At 46.9% G+C, this 23,740-nt stretch overlaps 1 protein-coding gene across 4 annotated transcripts in view; it reads right to left on the bottom strand.

Moving 5' to 3' along the window:
• RUNX2 (RUNX family transcription factor 2) overlaps positions 1-23,740 on the bottom strand; it is a 305,508-nt gene that overhangs the window by 144,494 nt on the left and 137,274 nt on the right. Inside the window, exon 1 of one of the 4 annotated variants that reach the window (XM_085610526.1) lies at positions 126-782. The exons of 2 other annotated variants lie outside the window; for them this stretch is intronic. In XM_085610526.1, the coding sequence (XP_085466652.1) occupies positions 126-144 (19 nt within the window). In that variant the 5' untranslated portion in view covers positions 145-782. Of the gene's footprint in view, positions 1-125; positions 783-23,740 lie in introns of those variants that run through there. One more of the 4 variants, XM_085610528.1, reaches the window with a different exon arrangement.

The raw sequence follows: 23,740 nt of genomic DNA, 5'->3' as shown, positions 1-23,740 counted from the left end.
AGCCACCCTCCTTCCCCAGCTCCACTCGTGCTCTCCCCGCGCTGCCTTTCCCCCGTTAGCTGGTCTCTCTTCCCCGAGGCTCCGACGGCCCTCCCACCTACCCCCGGGCCCCTCGCCCTCTCTACCTGTATTGAAGAACAGCATGAGGGCTGACCCCGGCCCGGGGAGACGCACGAGTACAGCGCGGGCTCCCTCGCCTCATGAAGCGGCGTCCTCCGGCGGCGCTGGCTGCCCTCCTCCGCCGCACTGAGCTCTCCCTCCCGTTCAGAGCTCCAGGCGACGGGAGGCAGAAACTCGGGCTTCCTCGTCCGGTCAACCTCGGCGAACCATCAAAAAACGGCGGCGTCGCCGAACACTGCCGTAGAGCTCCCAAAAAACACCCGAGGACAGCGGGTAAAAGTCACCTCGACTCCAATAATGTCCCAAACAGCACGGGCCCCTCTGTCCTCCCCTCAAAGGTCTTTGGAATGAGAAATGATCCTTAACTGCACTCCAAAGTCCTCCCAGTCGCAAAAAACATAAAATGTCTTTGTTTCTCCCAGATGCGCACACACAAAAAGAGAATAATTAAAAGAGAAATTGCATTTTCTCGTGGCTCAGCCTTGAAAAGTTTCCCGGTCCCAAAAAAATGAGCTTGCGGTTGGTGCTGGAAGATGAGGCTGATGGAAAAAAAGCCGAAGCCGCAGGTTTCTGTGTCCTGCGTGTGTGTGCTTTTTTTTCTCCCGCTGGAGGCTGGGATTTTCTAATGATTAGGTTTTTGTGGTTTATATATCTATATATATAGTGGGCCCGGCAGCTAGCCCATCATTATGCTGATGAGACTGGGGAGCACGTGGTGTCTGAAGCCAGTCACCGTGAGCCTGCCTTCAAAATAAACACAGCAATCTGCATCCCACGCACACAAAACCTACTTTAAAACCGGCCCCACACATTTTTGAAAAAAACGGTTTCCTGCTTTTTTCACTTCTGCTCTCTAGTTTTCTATTTTCTTCATCTAGAGCTAGGACGTTTTGTTTGAAGCAGACGAAACAATTTTAACTTTTTGGCAGTGTTTTAAGAGCCACTTTTAAAATGATCTCCCAAAGTCTTTACAAGTGTGGGCGAAGGGACTAAGCGTAAGAAAAGTTATATTGTTTATGTATAGATTTTGGCTTTGAAGGTCGTAATGAGGGCCTACTCCCTGCTGGATTTTCCACTTGACCAGTTGGAGATGGTTTGTATTGCATCTCTGGTTGCAGCACATGGGGTTTCGGCTGAGGGCTGTGGAATTGGGTGGCTAAACACCTAGCTATTTTAGGGGACTGTATGACCCACCCCAAGCCCCTCAGGTCTTGATTCAGACAGCGATAGCACCGGTAGTAATAGTTCAGATTGCCAAATGACATTATTTTTTGATTTGTTAATAACTCTGACCCTTATTGAAAAATCGCACTGAAATTTGGCATACAGCGATGTGTGCATAGCAACCAGGCGAATGAATATATGCGTTCCGCTGATGAATATTGATCAGAAGGAATAGGCATAACCGTTAGCCACCAATAAACAGCCGTCCCAAGATGCAAGTGCGGTATTTTCCATCGTGTTTCATTTGGAGGCCAAAAGTCCTTGTACTGCAACTCACAGTAACATTTAGGAAAAAACCTCGCTGTAGGTTAATTCTATGTAAATCTGCGCCGTGGGACGGGCCTCGGGGTTTGCTGTAAAAGCCCAGAGTCAGCTGCTCTTTGTCCAAAACGCCTGAGAACACACTCAGGAGACAGAAAGACTACTCTAATGGGGCAACTGACTTATATTGGGGACGGGTGGGGGGTTATTTTACAAGGTAGAAATCCAAATTTGCAACAAGTAAAATATATATAATAATAAAGGAGGTAGCCTACCTCTAGACAAGGAGGGGAAATGTGTATTAGTCGAAATGAAAGTAAAGCAACGGTTAGGCCGTTTGCTGTTTTTAAAAGCACCCCCTAAAAACAATTATACACATACCCAGTGCAATGCTTAAAAATGTGCTAGGGCGCCTCCCTCGGAGCTCGTGGGGAGGGCACACTTTCGAAGCACTTTCTTCCCTCTCAGGCAGTGGTTTTGCTGCTGTGGTACCGAGGGGCAGTGAGATCCTGATGTGGTGGCTAGTGCTGGCTCCTACGGCACTTGTTTCCTTCTCAGAGAGTGGTTTTGCTGCTGTTGTGCAGAGGGGCAGATAGTGCCTGGTGCGGTTGGATAGGGCAGGCTTCCGCAGCGCTTTATTCCCTCTCACAGAGTGGTATGCTGCTGTGGTGCCCCGGGGGGCAGCGAGTGCCTGGTGTGGTTAAGAAGGGCAGGCTTCGGCAGCACTGTCTTCCCTCTCAGAGAGAGGATTGCTGCTGTGGTACCCTGGGGGTCGCGAGTACCGCAGGTTCCCGCAGCACTTTCTTCCCGCTCAGGGAGTGGTTTGGTGCTGTAGTTCCCTCGGGGCACGAGTACCACAGCCTCCCTCAGTACTTTCTTTCCGCTCAGGGAGTGGTTTGCTGCTGTAGTTCCCTTAGGGCACGAGTACCACAGCCTCCCTCAGTACTTTCTTTCCTCTCAGGGAGTGGTTTGCTGCTGTGGTGACCACGGGCAGCGTTTGCCTGGTGTGAATGGTTTATAACAGTTCAGTGTGCATCATAAGGTTGCCCGTGCCCGGGGAGACACTGCGTGCCGCGGAGCGCGTGACATGGCAGCTCTTGCACACACGGGGCATCATCGTGCGTGCGTGAGACGTCGGGATTCTCAATAGTGACAGTGCGTCCTCCGCCCCCTCAGGCCTTCCTCCTCCGGAGATAAGGGGATGCCCCTGCCGGGCCACGGCTCATGGGAACAAGCAGTGCCTTCCCCGTCTCACGTCTGCTTCCTCTTTAGGCGAACCCGGACTGTCTCGAGAAGTTCACGGCACAACTCTGTGAGTGCAGCTGTCTAGACTAGAGAGCCTGGCGCACATCCAGGCGACTGCCTGGCGCAAATCCACTGCGCAAACCCACACAGGGCAGCCTGGTGCTCCAAACCCACGGGACAGCCTGGTGCTCCAAACCCACGGGACAGCCTGGCGCAAACCCACGAGCCAGCCTGGCGCAAACCCACAGGGCAGCCTGGCGCAAATTTTTGGGGCAGCCTCGCGTACACCCACCCTGGCACTGCATACTCACGGGACAGCCTGGCCTAAACCCACAGAGCAGCCTGGCGCAAACCCACGGAGCAAGCTGGTGCTAATCCGGGCCAACCTGGTGCAAATCCACAGAGCAGTCTGGTGCAAACCCACAGGACAGTCTCCTACAAATCCTCGGGGCAGCCTGGTGCAAACCCACTGGGCAGCCTGCTGCTAATTTACAGGGCAGCCAGGCGCACACCCACTGGGCAGCCTGCTGCAAATCCACAGAGCAGTCTGACTCCATTCACTGGGCAGCCAGATGCAGCAAACCCAACGGACAGCCTGGCGTAAATCCACGGGACAACCTGGCGCAAATCCACAGGGCCGCCTAGCGTTAACCCACAGGACAGCATGACACTAATCCATGACAGTCTACTGCTAATCTCTGGTGCTGCCTGGTGCAGACCCAGTTGGAAGTCTGATCCAAACCCACAGGGCAGCCTGCTACAAATCTACGGGGCACCCTGGTGCAAATCCTTGTTGAGCCTGTTGCAAATCCACGGGATGGCCTCACGCAAACCCACAGGGCAACTTGGCTCAACACAGTGGGCAGCCAGGTGCAAATTCACGGGGTAGCCTGGTGCAAACCCAAAGGGCAGCCTGCCTCAAACCCTCGGGGCAGTCTGGCGCAAATTCACGGGACACCCTGATGCAAACCCAAAGGGCAGTCTGGCTCAAAGCCACCGGACACCCTGGCGCAAATTCACGGGAAAGCCTGGCATAAACCCAAAGGGCAGCCTGGTGCAAACCCACTGGTACTGGGTTTAGTTGCGTACACATGCGTTTTTGGTCATTTACTGACTTGATTTGGAATACACGTTTTATCAACTCCAGTTATGAATTGAATTATGTTATTCACAGTTGCTTCAAGAAATCTTTTTTGCTGTCTAACGGGGGCTAATGGTTGTAGTTGGTGTGTTTTTCTTTTCGGCGCCCATAATCCTAAATTGAACGCAATACAATCCACTTCTAACGGGTCTACTGGAATTCCAGGAGATAAATTAACCCCTGGCATGCCGTGGTTGGTTACTGATACTTAATTGCCACGTTCCATGCATTATTGCGAGTTACTTTTTTGTGCCATTAAAATAAGCTCTCTAAACCCCCTCTCCACTCATTAGACCACCCCGCCCCACCTCACCCGTAACCTCTCTACCCCCACCCGTTTAAGAGCGAGACTTCCTATTATTTTTCGATGACACTAATCATTGGTAAGGTCGTGTTACCTCTTAACTCGGACAATCTTCCTTTCTCCCTGTCTCTGCTGCCGACCGCCCGCCCCACGGTGTGCTGCACTGCATGTGTGCATGCTGCGATTCTATGGTGAGAGTGCGCCGTGCACAGGCTCGGCTTAAAGCGGTCTCTGCATTTAAAAACACGCACTCACACATACTATTGTTTTTAATTAATGGATATTTCCACGTGGCACGGTGCGTTAAATACACACATGCACAGACCTTCAAATTAATCGTTAGTCATTTGTAGCTGTGCTCCCGGCTCGGACCAGGCGCTATTTTATTAACGTTTGCAGCAGTTCAAGAAATGGGGGCACATCGAGTTGGCTTTGCACGAAAAGGAAGAAAGCCCTGTTCCTTTAAAGATAGCCCGGAACACGTTTTTGTACGACGTCAAAACGCAGTAAACTGAAGCTGTCATCATCTATGACATACTTGCATGCCTCAAAGAGGAGCACATTCGTTTCACAGGTCTTCAAATGTGAAATTACACAGTTTAGGCAAATCCAGTCGGTTTCATTTACTGTTCTTCAAGTGTCAAACGTAGCGCAAAACGAATTTGCTCAATGTCCTATTTTTCCAAATGATATTTAAAAAAAATATGTTTTCTTTGTTTAAACCGTTTTTGACAAGTAAAATGATGCATTAATATCAAAGGCCACAATATACATTTTACGTATGGTCTAACATATGTTGCCTGCACTGTTACAAAAAAAACCTTTGGGTAATATATATGGCCCGTCTGCACAAATAGGTTAAATGCATTTGTATTTTTTGTGTTGAAATTGTTTATTAGCATTTACTAAACATAATACAATAGAGACAGTATACAGAAATATGTAATACCATAACGTGAATTACATTGGAATTAATGTCTAAAACATGAAATATATGAATTGCAGAAGGGTGGAGATATTATCCGACTAGAATACAAGTGATACATTAATAAGATGCAAGAAGGAGAAAAGAATATAAGTATGAATAAAACAATAAGCAATTTGATAGAAAAACTCTAATGACAGATGATAAGATAGAGAGGAAGTTTAAAGCCAAAAGATCAAGAACGTGATATAAGGTGAGGTATAAAATAGCAATCAATTATATGGGAGAAAATGAAAAAATATATAGGAAATGTGAGTAGAAAGAAAAGCAGAAAAAATAATGGAGAAATGGCAATAGAATAAATAAGTCAAAATAGTACAACATATCATGTAGAAAGCTATATAGGGGAAGCAGCATGAGGTAAGAGAAAGAAGGCAGAAGAAATGAGATGAGAGCGGATTTAGTACATGTACTCAGTGTTTGTATTCAAATCTGTTGCAATAAAGGTGAGAAGTGAGAAAAGAAACCCAGAAGCAAGAGAAAAATACGAGAGAATGAGTTATGATACAATAGAATCCACTATGGAGTGAGCGGAATTGTCTATCACAGAATCAGTATTCAGTTGTAAAAAGGGGCCCCAGATTTGATTAAATAGCTGTCTGATCATGTAAAGCGTAGATAGCTCGTTCATAAGAGGCAGTTTGGATCATAGTCACCAGCCAAGATTCATGAGAGGGTGGAGTCGGAGATTTCCTTTGTCGTAATATGCATATTTTAGCTGTGGTTAAAGCAATATATAAAAGACGGCATTGTGGTTTGGAAAGGTGTGGTAAAGCTCGGAAATCATGCAAGAGAAAGATGGCTGATGTTAATGGTAAATCCAGAGGCAGAGTATGTTGTAAAACTTGGCCTATATAGGACCAATAGGACTGAATGATAGGACAAGAGCAGAGGATGTGGACAATGTCGCAACCAGGAGCATCACATCTCCAACAATTAGTATGAGGAAGATGTCCAGCTTTCTTTAGTTTTGATGGAGACCAATGCCAATCATGTAAAATCTTAAACAAGCAACATTTTTGTTGTGCTTCTCTGACCCCTGCAACCATTGTTCCCGTATTCATCTGGATACCCAGGAATTGTAGTTGTGAAGATTTCCAATGGAAGGGAAAGCCCAGAATGGCTGATTTAGTAGTGCCATCAGATATGGGAAGTGCTTCACTCTTATCCCAATTAATTTTATAACCAGAGAAAGAGGAGAATTCTTCTATGATGTGAAGTAATAAGGGCAGGGAACGAGGTAAATCAGTAATAGTGAGCAATATGTCATCAGCGTACAGGTAGATTTTTTAGTCCCCTACCGGGAGAGAGACTCCCACAATATCATGTGATTAACAAATTTCTGTTGCTAAAGGTTCTAGAGCAAGGAGGAATAAAAGAGGGGAAAGGGGACAGCCTTGTATATTTTGTTATGCATTTGTTCCGTTTTTTTCAGCTAGACTAGTGCTAGTGTCTCGAAATCTGGAGTCAGGGTACTGACACCGCTCTCCCCACACAAACAAATTGTGTGTTCCTGAGCAGACCCCTTTATGTCCTGTGTTACCTTATTCACCATAGCTGACCAAATGGCGAGCGCCTAGACTTGAAGCAGCAAGAAGCGCTGCACGTGTTAGGAAACCGCACCATTTCTTCTTAACCTAGATGTGCCTCTAGGAGGTTTACTTCACAGAGGAGCATCCTAAAACGCACCCTTGTCACTTGCTCTGTAATCAAAATGTTAGTTCTGGAATTTCGTCTAGGCGCTAAATTGTATTCAGCACTGCAATCAATACAAAGTGCGTGGCTCAGAGATGCCTTATCGAGGGTTCTTGGTGCACCTCACTGAAATCCCCACATCTCCTCCCCCATCCCCATTACATACTGCCGCCCACCCGGCAGTGCGATATATGCTGCTGTTGGCTTGCACTTGAGATCTCCTGGGATGCGGGAGTACGGCTGCACACGTGCCAGCTGTATGGCTACCCGCACCACTCTACATACACCAGGGTCATGAGTAACTAAGTTAGAATCAAGGGCGGAAGGGCTTAACTGTGCGAGCCGCACTAGCGCAGTTAACTGCAACTTTAGAACTGGAGAACCAGGTTTGATAAGTCCTGGCGTCGCTCAACATCCTGTGATTCTGGGCACATCACTTATTTTCCCTGTGTTTAACAAATACATGAATCCGAATTAGTGTAATGTGACTCGTGCTCATTTAAAGCGCTACAATGCCTTTAGGCCATGTTCGCGCTATATAATAATGCCAATAAAGTTACCCCCCTCGCCTCCGAACCCGCAATAAAATCATTCTACCCGTCTGTACCTACCCCACCAGACGCACGTCACACAAGATAAATACGCAATAAATAACCAGTCTCACAATAGAACAGGAAGTTTACCCAGACCAGTTTAGTAGAGTTCCAAAAACCAGTGGTTATTGAAATCAGATGAAACCGCATGTAACTTATCCACTGAACCAGGCGGTGGGTCTTTAATGAGACTGGGTCTTGGCTACCATGATGCTGTGACTCTCTACAGGTTGGGGAGCAGAGCACAACGTGGATTGAGGTTGTGAATATAGTTGTGTTTGGTTATTGGCCAAAGAGTCCCCTATTGTGGCGGCTCGCTGCCATCAGACCCCGGAAGTTCACCAGACCCCACCTGCCTGCTATTACTTTATTTAGTATTTCAAGCTGGAGGACCTATAAGACATCTACCAGTCACTATCCACTTGTGACGAACATCTGTGAATTTGGGTAACTTAATCCCTGATGATTACATTTTCATCAAGGTGGTAGGGCGTTTTTTTGCTTGGCTACTAAAATAATTTCAAATGTTTGAATAGAAACAAATTGCTCCCGACGAAGTACATTTGGGAAGAAAAAGCACTGAATTAATCACAATGGATTCTGCGGATCTGAATACAAACAATGTTTAAGGAAAGACAACTTACATTTATGAACTAAATGGATGCTTAATTGGACAATGATTAAACATGGCTTATTTTTTCTTGGAGATGAATAAGGAGCGTCCTTCTTTGCGCCTGTGCTAGAGACATTAGAGAAAACATTTCTTTCCCAGGCCTGACATGCTAGGTGGGTTTCATTGTATGACTTCCCGAGGAGGCTGGAGGGAGGATGTGAGGGGGCATCTCACACTGCACACGTTCACACCTGATTTCATTCAAAGCATAAAACAACAAAAATGTAGAAGACACCGTGTTACACTTAGCAGTGCTTTTCAAGCTGAGAAGTGCCTCCATCTTATCGGTTCCAAGCTACAATTCTATCTTTTGACTTAATGCACTTCATAATATGGACTTGTGTTTATGTTTCTGCCCCCCCTTCCCAAGGTGATTCTGAAGGTGCATTAGTAAAAAATGGTGATGCTGTGGAAAAGTTGCATTCAACGAAGACTGCGAGGAAGGCAGTCGGAATAAAGGAATGGCAACACACCAAACCCACCCTTTCATTCAGATTTCCACAACCATACATGTCTACATGTTATCAGGTAACCCACACGTTCGGCCGTTGTCTGTGACACTCCATGAATGAACACATCCATCAATGGACCGGCTGAAGGAGTAAAGCGCCAACGGTGGACACCCGATGAAGCACTCAATTCTAAGCCTTTCTAACACATTTTCCTGGAATGCAGGAGATACATTAGAAATTATGTGACAGGCATCATCATGACCCACAACTCTTCAAATGCCTTCATGGCCTCAAACAATAAGGATTAACTCTAGGCATATATAGGAGGGAATGCCAGTATATCCAAACCTGCTTTGCCCTTACCAAAGAAGCATCTATTCTCAGCATATATAGGAGGAAATTCAATATCTCTGAGCCATCACAGACCTTAATGGAGGAGGATCCACTCTCAGCATACACAGGAGGACATTCCGTCGCTCCGAGCCCGCATAGCTCTCGACCGAGGAGGAGCCGCTCTCAGCATACACAGGAGGGCATTCCATAGATCCAAGCCTGCCTACACCTCAACCGAGGAGGAGCCGCTCTCAGCATATACAGGAGGGCATTCCATAGATCCGAGCCTGCATAGCCCTGAACCGAGGAGGAGCCACCCTCAGCATACACAGGAGGGCATTCCATAGCTCCGAGCCTGCGCAGCCCTCAACCAGGGAGGATCCACTCTCAGCATACACAGGAGGGCATTCCATAGCTCCGAGCCTGCACAGCCCTGAACCGAGGAGGAGCCACTCTCAGCATACACAGGAGGGCATACCATAGCTCAGAGCCTGCGCAGCCCTCAACCAGGGAGGAGCCACTCTCAGCATAAAAAGGAGGGCATTCCATAGCTCCGAACCTGCGCAGCCCTCAACCAGGGAGGAGCCACTCTCAGCATAAAAAGGAGGGCATTCCATAGCTCCGAGCCTGCGCATCCCTCAACCAAGGAGGAGCCACTCTCAGCATACACAGGAGGGCATTCCATATCTCCGAACCTGCGCATCCCTCAACCAGGGAGGAGCCACTCTCAGCATACACAGGAGGGAATTCCATAGTTCCGAGCCTGCGCATCCCTCAACCAGGGAGGATCCACTCAGCATACACAGGAGGGCATTCCATAGCTCCGAGCCTGCGCATCCCTCAACCAGGGAGGATCCACTCTCAGCATAGACAGGAGGGCATTCCGTAGCTCCGAGCCTGCGCCTCCCTCAACCAGAGAGGATCCACTCTCAGTATAGACAGGAGGGCATTCCGTAGCTCCGAGCCTGCGCATCCCTCAACCAGGGAGGATCCACTCTCAGCATACACAGGAGGGCATTCCATAGCTCCGAGCCTGCGCAGCCCTCAACCAGGGAGGATCCACTCTCAGCATACACAGGAGGGCATTCCATAGCTCCGAGCCTGCGCAGCCCTCAACCAGGGAGGATCCACTCTCAGCATACACAGGAGGGCATTCCATAGCTCCGAGCCTGCGCATCCCTCAACCAGGGAGGATCCACTCAGCATACACAGGAGGGCATTCCATAGCTCCGAGCCTGCGCATCCCTCAACCAGGGAGGATCCACTCTCAGCATAGACAGGAGGGCATTCCATAGCTCCGAGCCTGCGCAGCCCTCAACCAGGGAGGATCCACTCTCAGCATATACAGGAGGGCATTCCATAGCTCCGAGCCTGCGCAGCCCTCAACCAGGAAGGATACACTCTCAGCATACACAGGAGGGCAATCCATAGCTCCGAGCCTGCGCAGCCCTCAACCAGGGAGAATCCACTCTCAGCATACACAGGAGGGCATTCCATAGCTCCGAGCCTGCGCAGCCCTCAACCAGGGAGGATCCACTCTCAGCATACACAGGAGGGCATTCCATAGCTCCGAGCCTGCGCAGCCCTCAACTAGGGAGCATCCCCTCTCAGCATACACAGGAGGACATTCCATAGCTCCGAGCCTGCGCAGCCCTCAACCAGGGAGGATCCACTCTCAGCATACACAGGAGGGCATTCCATAGCTCCGAGCCTGCGCAGGCCTCAACCAGGGAGGATCCACTCTCAGCATACACAGGAGGGCATTCCATAGCTCCGAGCCTGCGCAACCCTCAACCAGGGAGGAGCCAATCTCAGCATACACAGGAAGGCATTCCATAGCTCCGAGCCTGCACAGCCCTCAACCAGGGAGGATCCAATCTCAGCAGACACAGGAAGGCATTCCAGAGCTCCGAGCCGGCGCTGCCCTCAACCAGGGAGGATCCACTCTCAGCATACACAGGACGGCATTCCGTGGCTCCGACCCTGCATAGCCCTCAACCAAGGAGGATCCACTCTCAGCATACACAGGAGGGCATTCCATGGCTCCAAGCCTGCATAGCCCTCAACCAAGGAGGATCCACTCTCAGCATACACAGAAGGACATTCCATGGCTCAGAGCCTGCATATCCCTCAACCAAGGAGGATCCACTCTCAGCATACACAGGAGGGCATTCCATGGCTCCGAGCCTGCATATCCCTCAACCAAGGAGGATCCACTCTCAGCATACGCAGGAGGGCATTCCATAGATCCGAGCCTGCATATCCCTCAACCAAGGAGAATCCACTCTCAGCATACACAGGAGGGCATTCCATAGATCTGAGCCTGCACAGCCCTCAACCAAGGAGGATCCACTCTCAGCATACACAGGAGGACATTCGATAGATACGAGCCTGCATAGCCCTCAACCAAGGATTAGCCACTCTCAGCATACACAGGAGGACATTCCATAAAGCCAAGACTCCATAGAGCTCAACGAAGGAGGAGCCACTCTCAGCATCCCCAGGAGGAATTTCCATAGATCCAAACCTGCATAGCTCTCAACCAAGGAGGATTCATTCTCAGCATACCCAGGAGGAATTTCCATAGATCCAAGCCTGCATAGACCTCAACCAAGAAGGATCCACACTCAGCATACATAGGAGTAATTTCCATAGATCCAAGCCTGCATACCTCAACCATGTCAGACTGTGTGTTTAAGAAGCAATGACTGAAACGCAGGCATGCAAATTAGAAGTACCAGCACTCAGTGAACATATGAAGGGTCTTTTTGTAGGACTTTCAATCACACAAGTAGTGCCAACTCTTTGTACTTGAGCATCATTTCTAAAAATTCAAGCCCACAAATGAGGAGGAGAGTACTCTGAATAAAGAGAAGGCACGTGGGGCCTAATGTAATATTTGTTGGCTGAGCTGACAATGGGCTGATTTCTACCCCTTCATGTTATTCATATTTAGAGTATTGTAAGTATAGACCTTACTCCAATGGAGTGATGCAGAAGTAAAGAAAAGAAACGCACAGTATAAAGTCATACTGAAGCAAAATATAATCTTAAAGTAAAAACATGCATAAAGGAAAGAGGGTCAGATCTTATTCGATAAAGCAAGCATAACAACCCTTAAGAAATGGGTCTGGACAGCTTAACTCGTTCCGTGCTCATGACGGAACCACGCCGTCATGAGCCACGGTTGCCGTGTGCTCATGACGGAGTGGTTCCGTCATGCTGCGGCCGTTGGCGGCCGCGCCGCCTACGCGGCGCTAATTCCCCGCCTGTGCGGGCGATTAGCGCCGTGGGCGGAGTCATGACGGAACCACTCCGTCATGAGCACAGCCCAACCGTGGCTCATGACGGAGTGGCTCCGTCATGAGCACCGCGCCACCGCGCTGCCCCCCGCACCCCCCAGCGCTGCGGCGGAATTTCCGCCGCAGCGAAGGGGTTAAAGAAGTTAGTTTTCTTTGCAATAGACTCATTGGTGGGTAAGTGCAAAATTAATGTCTAGAGGCTGAGTTCAAGATGCAGCAGGCTGCTAGAGATACGGCTTGAGCAGGCAGTTTAGCTTTGTTTAGCATTGCAGCCCCTAGGCAGAGGAGAGCTAGACCCACCAGAAATCTATGTTTTCTTATCCAGTTTCTTAGGAAGTCCCAGGACAAATGCCTTGGAAGTGAGGCAGTATGTTTTGAAATCAATTTGTGAGTGATGAGATAATGAGTGTAATCGTGAAATAATGGGAGTGATGTGATTACATTTACGAGAGCCAAAGACTACAAACGCCACAAAGTGAAGGCGCGATCTAAGAAGATATGCATGGGTGTAGAATCTATATGTTTATTAACTGTTAGACCTGACAACCTTAGGGTGGTCTTCTCCAAAACATTTTGCATGCTTACCTCCAATTTTGTTGATCTTGTTTTTGTCGGCTTTAGGTCTCTGATCACTTTACCACTACCAACCAGAGCTAAAGTGCATGTGATTTCCCCCTAAACATGGTTTGATTGACTTATCCACAATTGGCATATTTATTTACATATAAGACCTTAGTAAAGTGCACTACATGTGCCCAGGGCCTGTAATTTAAATGCTACTAGTGAGCCTGTGCTCTGATAGGACCACCCACTTAAGTAGCCCTTTAATACATGTCTCAGGCCTGGCACTGCAAAGCCTGTGTATGCAGTTTACATTGTCATGTTGACTTGCCATTTTAAACCCCTTGCCAAAAACTAAACTTCCCTTTTATTACATATAATAAACCCTAAGTTAGGCCCTAGGTAGCCCAAAGGGCAGGGTTCTGTGTAATTAAAAGGTAGGACATGTACTTTTAAGCTTTACATGTCCTAATAGTGAAAAACTCCCAAATTCGTTTTTCACTACTGTGATGCCTACCCATCCCATAGGTTAACGCTAGTGATTCCTTATTGCATTTAATAAGCTGGAATTCCCAACTGGAAGGAGGTTGGGCTGTCTTGTTTAGTATCTATGGAGTTGTATTGATAGATCCTCTTTAAGTGCAAAGTCAAATTTATCATCACAATTTTTAAAATGCCAGTTTTACAAAGATACTGCACAAACTAATGATGGACAGAATGCTGAACAAATCAAACATTTACCCCCAGTCAAGAGATCTGGGTTCAATCCATCGTTCTTTTGCCATAGCGGAGGAGCCGCCCCTGGCCAGAGGCCTGGCTCTGGCTCAACTCAAGGTCCACTTGATCCCCGGCCCAAAACGAGCCAAGCTTTAATATGGCTTCTGCCTGCCTACCACGCTCTGTCATCATGCACCAAGAATTAAAAATGAAGCATAAACCTTTGGTGTTATAAAGGAGAAAAGAAACATGTAGCCATCTAGTGGGCGTATTGTATAATGTGAAACCAGAAAACCTGGGAATAGTCCTGACGTGATAAAATTGTGTGATTTTAGGCAAATATTTATTTTACAAGGCCTTTTTTTGTTATCACATATGACAGCACCTTTCAATATGTGAGTTTCAGGGTGTGTGCACTGTACAAAAATAATCTGATGTATTAAGGTGAAACACTTCTGCAGCATGCTAAAGAAATCGATTTTTTAATTTTATAGAGATTATCATATTTTCACACGATGTTTGTTGCATGATTTAAATACCAACGATTTCAGGGCTCAGTTCGTGCACAGGCCCTTAGAGCATAGCGGGCCCGTGTCTCTGGCTCTACTCTCCCTGTTCATTTGTGGCCACCTCTAATTGCTGGCCGCAAATGTGTGCTTGGACTTTTAGCTCTTTAAACTTATAAGTAGTACTTATTTTATTCTGCATTGCCATTCTTTACTATGCAATATTTATTATCCTGTTTTTCTTTTAATGCATGTCACGTTTTAATCACAAACTGTAAATATTTTTTTTCGAATTGATAACTCCTAACTGGAAATTTCGAAGTGTTAAATATGTAAGAAGTTGTGAGCAAAATATAGCAGAATTCACACTCTCTTTTTCCTTCCTTATTGCAGTTTTAAAAGCCAAAGGCCACTAAACGCATGCGAGCTGTGCGCACAAAATCTATAAAGGTGCTTTGCTTTGTGTGTGCTCCCGCGTGCGTTGGCGAGCTGAGCTGCAATTCACATAAGTCTCACTCAAGACCTGCAAGAAGTCAGAGGGCCTAATTACTAGTTTGGCGGTCGATCAGAGATGGCGGTCGGGGACCACCACAATGGCGGTTCGACTGCCGTATTACAACTACCGCGGCCGGACTGCCGTAGGACCGCCGCAACTGACAGGGTTCCACGATCTCTGGTGATGGTGCGGCGTCAGAGGCTCCAATATGCTTGGTGGTGCCGCTTCAGCACCACCAAGCATATTTGGAGTTTCCGCACTGCCACAGTGTTCATGGCAGTGAAGCCATGAGGGAGCGGCCCCCTGGTGCCTCAGAGCCACGGGATTCATGCAGGGGGGCACTTGGTGCCCCCCCGCAAGCATGCGCTCCCTTTCCTTCACGGCATGGACTGTACAGTCCATGCCATGCAGGAAAGGGCTTTGGCGGTCTCATTGCAGTGCCTTTTTATTAGGCACTGACGTGGGAACTCCAAAGGGCCTCCTGCCAGACCACGAGGTAACACGTAATCTGGCGGGCGGCGATGAGGTTTGGCACTGTGGGAGCGGGACAGTGGCGAGGCGGCCCGCTTTCGCACTGCAAAACTCATAATAAGGCCAAGAGTACAGATGATTTTGCTAACCTATGTAATTGCAGTCACTGAGACACTGGCCCTCTCTTTCTTCACTGTAAGTTCAGTCAAGGAAAGACAGTGATATTAACATAACAATTGTCTCCTGCCATCCCTTACGCTTAGCTGTGTTTTCTTTGCATTTTATACCTATATCGTGTCAGATTGAATTAATATGCAATATCTGTATTTATTGGTGTATTAATTTAAGTTTTGAAATAATAGAACACAAAATATTGTCAATTGGTGGTAAAGGGAGAGAGAGGGAGATATGCATCCACTGGCTGAACTGCACAATGAGTTACCTGGATCTTGGGTTCAGATTCCGGCTTCCCCACTTTACTAAACTGTGCTATCCTATGCAAATTACTTCACTTTACTGTGCCTCATTTTAGTTGAGCATCATCTCTGAGAATAACTAAGAAATTCAGTTCAGAATATATGACATAAAAACCTCCATTACATATTATCAAATAGATTATAATTTTGCACCACACACAATAACAAAATTGGCTATATATTCAGTGTGAATGACACATTTACACCCCTTAGTTCACTCATGGCAGTGTTGTCTGTCCACGCAAGATGGGGAAAAATTCATGTTTATAAACTATTACTTTTAATAGATGTCAGTGCAGTGACATAATCTAACATACAAAGGGAAACACAAGTCATCAAGAAATTACCTATTATTAACATGAAAGAGTCTTTATCTTATTTTTGTGTGACGTTTCCTATATAATTTTACGTGGCAAATCTTTTGATACTTGGCTCGTGGTCAGGTGGCTCCTGGAATTGAGCCAGCCCACAGGCTCGACCCTCCTTATACATTTCCTGGCATGTTCACCACTGGTCTTTAGTACAAACCTTAAATCAGTAGGCAAAAGTTTACTTAGCATTAGGATATCTTACAGTGTGTTTTTTCTAGGTAAAACGCTGGAGTCTTTTTAGTGGTATTCTTAGATTTGGTCGCACTATGTTCCATCGCTCACTCACTAATCCCCTTTGTGAACTGCTCAATATTGTGCGAGCTGCAGACACCAAGGCCCACGGCGCAGCAGCTAGGCCCAGGTCTTTACTCGTGCCAACAGTGCTCAAATCCGACCCGGAGTTCACCCAGTGGTGTTCCAGGGTACTCGGGTGCCACCCCACTTAAGTTCTCTAAGAGAAAACTGAAACATAAGAGAAGACAGACCCCTTTAAATGACAGTGGTGGAGGGGGGTCGTCTCCTACAGCAGAATTTACGAGTGTCCGGTTACCAGGGGTAGAGATCTTCATATGGGGAAGTACAAGGCCATTTCAAAACATGTATTATTTTTGAAAAAAGTTAAATACAAATATTTTGTTTTAATGTGCACCTTGTAGTACCAGTGGTTGGGCATGTGTAGTGCTTAACCTACCCCAAAGCTGGGTTGGAATACTTCTGAGCCTGTTTTGGCACCTTTAGAGCTGCAGTAACTTTAGAAATGTATTTTGTGGATTAGTTTGTCTCCCACATTTACTACTAACTCCTATACCTACCTGTGCAGACATCTCACACAGAAGAGTAAGGAGAGGTGGAGGCTGACGTGTCCGCCCTTCGCTTTGAGAAATGCATTTTGTAGTAAGAGAAAAATTGATGCAGTCTCCAAAAAGGACTTCAGTAAATAGACTGGTGTGGTAAAAAAAGTACTTTGTAAATGTTGTTACCTGAAATAAAGCTCTCACTGACAGTGTCCCAGCACAAAAGGGCAGTGCCCCACGAGGTGGACAATCGTGTGACAACACAGATATGCAAATGGGTGAGATGGTGAAACACATCTGCTGTACTGAATGACCCAGGCATTACATATCTTGCTTGCATCTCTGCCCGACCTGTCATGTAGATATTGCAGAAACCAAAGCCCAGCCAAGAGTGATGCACAGGGCACGAGCTGTGGTGCTTGCTCACCGTGACTGCCTCATGAAGTGTGTCATCCTTAACGCTGATTGAGATAACAGCAAGGCCAAACACTGAGTAAGCAAGATTGGACAGCGGGCCGGGCTTCACATCATTTCTCATAGTTTATGTCTGTTGCAAAACCATCTTGACAATGCGGAGCTAGTTTAACCAGGGTGGCCAAATGTCCAGCATTTTGCAGGTTTGTCCTGCAATCAGGGCTCCTGTCCAGCTGCTCCTACAGAGGCACTGTGGGATGCCTAGTGTCCCGAAATGTGGTTCCCCACCACTTTTAACCCTTTCAAAGGTCAAGCAACTCTTGTTCTTTCAACCATTTATGAGCTGTGAAAGATACCTGCCATGGCTAAGAGAGAGTAGCGCCATAACCATACCATGCTGGCGACATCCCTTGAGAGCATGCCCTTGCGTTTATTTCTTCCATTAAGCTTGTTTCAATGTGCTGACATATTGTCAGATCAATGACAGAGGCACAGGGAGAGTATGAATTGCCCAGGATCAAAGGGTTTGTTAATGTAGGCGGCCCAAAACTGCAGCACCCTGCTACTTGCCACAAAGGCTATACAATTACCATTGTATTGCATTTTGGTGTCTATATCAGTAGAGATACCAGGCACTTCCTCCCTCCCCAAGGTACTGTCCAGTCCATTTCTAACTCACAAACATACTAGCACATTTTATATTGATTCTAAATACTGCCAATCTTGCCAAAAAGTAATGTGATTGCCCAAGAGCACACAATTATGCCAATGGGGGGCAGGATTAAATACGTGTTTAATAGTTCTATGTTTCCGACTAGGCCAATAGACCACTACTTGTGTTGTGGGTCCTGCACAGCCATAAAATACAGTGTTTATTTCTGGCATATTTAGGTGATGTGGTAAAGCTGAGATTAGATGTCAAGTATCTTAGTTCCATACTAAAACATACCCACTGGACAAGGGCTTGCGGCAGTAAGTGGTTACTGAGTAGTATGCATGGTAACTACTGATATTTACCCTTGGTGTTTCAAAGGTTAACACTATTTCATTCCAGTTGGATACCAGAACTGTTCATTTTCTAAACTTGTCTGTCAAAATTTGCAATAGCAAGCAGCAAAGGCTTACTCCAAGAGGTGGAAAAAGGGATTAGAACTCAAATCCAGTATACCTAGTACTCACATTCGATAAGCTCAATATCCAGAAGAATTATATCTTCTAAGATGGAATGATTTAGAGGTAGGGTAGGGGATTTAGACTGAAACCCCAAAAATGTGCTACATGTCTCATAGACCCTGATTATGAGTCTGGCGGTCCGAGAATGTGCAGACTAGCGGAGGTGTGGTGATGGCAGTCCAGCCACCGCTACACCGGCGCTCCGACTGCCCCATTACGAGTAGGCCAGTCGGAACGCATTTGCAGCACGGATGCCACCAGGGAACCGCTGTTCCCTGGCAGTGGTACGGCGGTGTAGAGGCAGCAATATGCTTGGCGGGACCAGGGCAGTCCCACCAAGCATACTATGAGTTTCCTCTCCACCACGGTTTTCAATGTGGTTCCTCCTCCATGAAAATCATGGCAGAGAGAAAACAAAGGGAGTACAACATGTGCCTCCCTGTGTGCATGCATCACAGTTCTTGCATGGCATGGACTTTACAGTTCATGCCGTGCAGGAACTGTTTTTGGTGTTCCCATTGCAGTGTCCATTTTCAGAGGCACCGCTGTGGGAGCGCCAAAAACAGCCCGTCACACGAGGAAACTCGTAATCTGGTGGGCGGCCTGACCACAGGTTTCAGGAGGGGGCCGCTGGCATGGCAGTCCGCTCCTGCACCAGCAAACTTGTAATAGGCTCATAGTCTCATCGTTCTCCAAAAACACCTTCTCTATGTCTCCGCAAGCGCACTGTGTCTCCACGCATGCAGAGTGCCCTGCAAAGGTGAAAATGGAAAGGTTGGCACTTAAGTTTAACGAGAAGATATTTCCTCTTAAATACAATGGGTAAAACGGCAGGAGAATCATGCAAAATATACATGCTACATTACCATATGTCAGGGAGAAGAAGGCTGAAAGTGCTTGGATGGCCTGCAGGTCATGAGCACAAATGCTGACAAAGCCAGCTCAACATTTCATCCTTCTAAGGTAAGTATATCGAACACATTAACATTAAACTAGGTAATACAGTTACCACTAGTTTCAATAACAAACACTGGTTTTGAGCACTATGTACAATAATGTTTTTATTACTATATCTCTATGTGTGGCAAATACACTAATGTCGAGGACAAAATATCGAAAGATAAGTGCATATAAGTATGTATAGATTTACTATTCTTAGGGGTCTACTATGATGTAGGGCGGATCGCCACCGCCCGCATGGCAGTGGAGATCCGTCCTACATCATACCCCGCCCACCTCCCATTCCCCCCCTGCCATATTATGATGGCGGGGGGGACCGCGGCGGAAGGGAAAGACCGTACGCCGCTTTTCCGCCCGGTCGACGGGTCGACCGGGCAGAAAAGGGTTGCATATGGTGGTGGTGTCTGCTAGACACCGCCTGCCATATTAGGATACCAGCAGGAAGCAGCCTTTTCCACGGAAAGGCATGCGGATTCCTGAATTGGGGGCCCGTTGCGGGCCCTCTGGATGTGAGTGGGGGGCACATGAGGGGTACCTATGGTATCTACCTACAGTTGCATGGACGACGTGGCAAGCACCGCGCGGTGCCTGACACATTGTACATGCAAATGCACACAATGCAGCCACAGCATTGTGGCGGGTGGTGCTGTGAGCACCGCCCGCCACAATGCTGGGAATAGAGGATGCCACCGCCACGGTGGCGGTGGCATCCTAATTGCAGGTGCGGGACCGCCGCACCACTGGCGGCTGGACCCAGCACCGCTAGGGTGGCGGGCGGACATCCTAATAGGCCCCTAAGTTCTGAATCACTGACACAATATCAAAGTAAACAATATAATTTTATACATATATCATGTCAAAAATATTGTTTACCAAAATATCATGTCCCTATACTTATAATGATGAGTACAGTGATATCGTCAAAAATAGACAAAAATATATATTTTTTAACATAAATGGAGTTTAAAGTAGTAAATATTAAATATTTCAATATATAAATGTAATATAATATCAATTAAATATATTCCACTAATATTTAATACTATATACTGATATAAACACACAAACACATATATATGTCTTTGTATTTAAATATATATATATTCACTGAAAAAACCATAGGTTTCACACATGTTATAGTTAGCGGAAATTTTACTGATAAAAAACCAATGAAATTCCCCCGTTATAGTTAGTGCAGGCAACTATAACTCACGCGACCGCAATCCTCTGCTGATGCTAATACTGTATTTAGACACTTATTTGCCCATGTCTTCTTCCATACATTTTTAGCTATACATATATTACAAATATTTTTTTTTCATAAAGACACATATGTCATCAGCAGAAGATTGCGGTCGCGTGAGTTATAGTTGCCTGCACTAACTATAACGGGGGAATTTCATTGGTTTTTTATCAGTAAAATTTCCGCTAACTATAACATGTGTGAAACCTATGGTTTTTTCAGTGAATTTGCAAGGTTTTTTAAATGCTAATTCCTAACTATAACGTGTGTGAAACCTATGGTTTTTTCAGTGAATTTGTACGGTTTTTTAAATGCTAAGTTACTTTACGCCATTCGTGGCGTGCGCGCCCACTTAACGCAGTTCGTTCCGTGCGCGCACGGTGCGCTTCGCGCACCGTGTGCGCACAGTGAGCACGCGGTGCGCTTCGCGCACCGCGCGCCCACTTTACGCAGTTAGTGCCGTGCACGCACGGTGGGCACGCAGTGCGATGACAAAGCAAGAAAGCACGTCAACAAATCTGTTTCTGCTTTCCTCCGTGACTATGGTATGGGTGCCATTTACCACAACAACTTGCGTTATGACATGCAAGACATTTATAGAGGAGATGGTGTGCACTTCAATGATGAAGGGAACAGAGTCTTCCTCTTGAACCTTAGACTCTGCATCGGTACTTACTTGTAGGTACCACTAAAAAATCATTTCATAAACACAACGGCTCTTTTTAGAGCCCCCTAATATCTAAACACTTAAATCTGATTTTCATTTTTTTTTTTTTTTTTTTCCTACCGTACGCTTACCGTAAGCTTACCGTACGCGTACCCCGTGATTTTTTTTAAAATCAATAAATGTTTTCTTTGTACTTTTCTGTCCTTCTTTGACCCCCTTACAAATGTTAGGGGGTCTGTAACTCTCCTCATTGCCCCCTTTCCTTGTTTTCACTCTTTTTTTTCAGAGTGAAATACACAAAATGGCGGCCGCCGCTTCCTGGTTTCGGCCGATTCGAATGTTTACTAAGATCTAAGAGCCAATCAGAATCGCGCTCGCGCACGCCACCGTACGCTTACCGTAAGCGTACGGTAAGCGTACCGTAAGCGGGCTCAGATATATATATTGATTTAAAGGCTATTTTCTCAGAATCTACTGAACAGATTTACACCAAACCTACAAAAGGCACTTCCTTGACCTAGGGACTACCTCTCTGCCAAATTTTGAGTAATTCTGTTCAGCCGTTCGGGCTGTAGCTCGTTCTAAAGGTCCTATGGAAAAATGCATGGGAAAAACGCGTTTTGGGACCCCCCTTTTATCTCAGCCCCCGCTTGACGGATCCCCCCGAGACTTTCAGGGTAGGAGCGGAGCGTAGCGCCCCACCTATTTTGAGAAATTCGCGAGGATTCGTCGACCGGCGCCAAAGTTATTCAAAATAGAATGTTGAGGTTTTCCTATGGAAACGTGGTCCTAACTATAACTACCTACTGGCGACCGCCAGTAGGTAATATATATATTACCTACTGGCGGTCGCCAGTAGGTAGTTATAGTTAGGACCCTGTTTCCATAGGAAAACCGCAACATTCTATTTGGAATAACTTTGGCGCAGGTCGACGAATCCTCGCGAAATTTTCAAAACTAATGGGGCGCTACGCTCCGCTCCTACCCTGAAAGTCTCGGGGGGATTCGTCAAGCGGGGGCTGAGATAAAAGGGGGGTCCCAAAACGCGTTTTTCCCATGCATTTTTCCATAGGACCTTTAGACACAGCTACAGCCCGAACGGCTGAACAGAGTTCCTTGAAATTTGGCAGAGAGGTAGTCTACAGGTCAAGGAAGAACCTTTTGTAGGTTTGGTGTAAATCTGTTCAGTAGATTCTGAGAAAATAGCCTTTAAATCAATATATATATCTGAGCCAGCTTACGGTGCGCTTACGGTGCGCTTACCGTACGCGCACGCCGCCGTGCGCAAGCGCGATTCTGATTGGCTGTTAGATCTTAGTAAACATTCGAATCGGTCGAAACCAGGAAGCGGCGGCCGCCATTTTCTCTCTCGCAGTCTGAGAAGGGGTTAAAAAACAAAGCCCAAAAACATGTAAAGGGGCTGTTTAGACAGCTCCTAAGCACCTAGCCATGTTGAGGGAGTCCTCAAAGATCCCCCAAGGCCAAAAACGGAATTTTAATTTTTTCGATAATTTCGCCGATTACGCTTACCGTACGCGTACGGTAAAAAATAATGATAAAAAAAAAAATATCCATACTCTCCCCACCTCATGTGCAAATGGTGCCCGAAGGGCACCATGTGTGCATGACATATCACACATGTGAAAAATTAAAATATTACCTTTCACAACAAAGCGCATCATATGTCCTCCATGTGTGCACGGTGCGCGAAGCGCATCGTGCGTCCATGGCCCATCTAGCGTAACGTGGGCACGCGGTGCGCGTAGCGCACTGCGTGCCCACCGTGCGTGCACGGCACTAACTGCGTAAAGTGGGCGCGCGGTGCGCGAAGCGCACCGCGTGCTCACTGTGCGCGCACGGTGCACGAAGCGCACCGTGCGCGCACGGAACGAACTGCGTTAAGTGGGCGCGCACGCCACGGCCCATCTAGCGTAACGTGGGCACGCGGTGCGCGTAGCGCACCGCGTGCCCACCGTGCGTGCACAGCACTAACTGCGTAAAGTGGGCGCGCGGTGCGCAAAGCGCACCGCGTGCTCACTGTGCGCGCACGGTGCGCGAAGCGCACCGTGCGCGCACGGAACGAACTGCGTTAAGTGGGCGCGCACGCCACGAATGGCGTAAAGTAACTTAGCATTTAAAAAACCATACAAATTCACTGAAAAAACCATAGGTTTCACACACGTTATAGTTAGGAATTAGCATTTAAAAAACCTTGCAAATTCAGTGAAAAAACCATAGGTTTCACACATGTTATAGTTAGCTGGAAATTTTACTGATAAAAAAACCAATGAAATTCCCCCGTTATAGTTAGTGCAGGCAACTATACGCGACCGCAATCTTCTGCTGATGCTAATACTGTATTTAGACACTTATTTGCCCATGTCTTCTTCCATTAAATTTTAGCTATACATATATTACAAATATTTTTTTTTCATAAAGACACATATGTCATCAGCAGAGGATTGCGGTCGCGTGAGTTATAGTTGCCTGCACTAACTATAACGGGGGAATTTCATTGGTTTTTTATCAGTAAAATTTCCAGCTAACTATAACATGTGTGAAA

Source organism: Triturus cristatus, chromosome 6, assembly GCF_964204655.1.
Source record: "Triturus cristatus chromosome 6, aTriCri1.1, whole genome shotgun sequence".
Classification (NCBI taxonomy): domain Eukaryota; kingdom Metazoa; phylum Chordata; class Amphibia; order Caudata; family Salamandridae; genus Triturus; species Triturus cristatus.
Note: the sequence above shows the minus strand (reverse complement) of the source record. Positions and strands in the feature narration are given on the sequence as shown.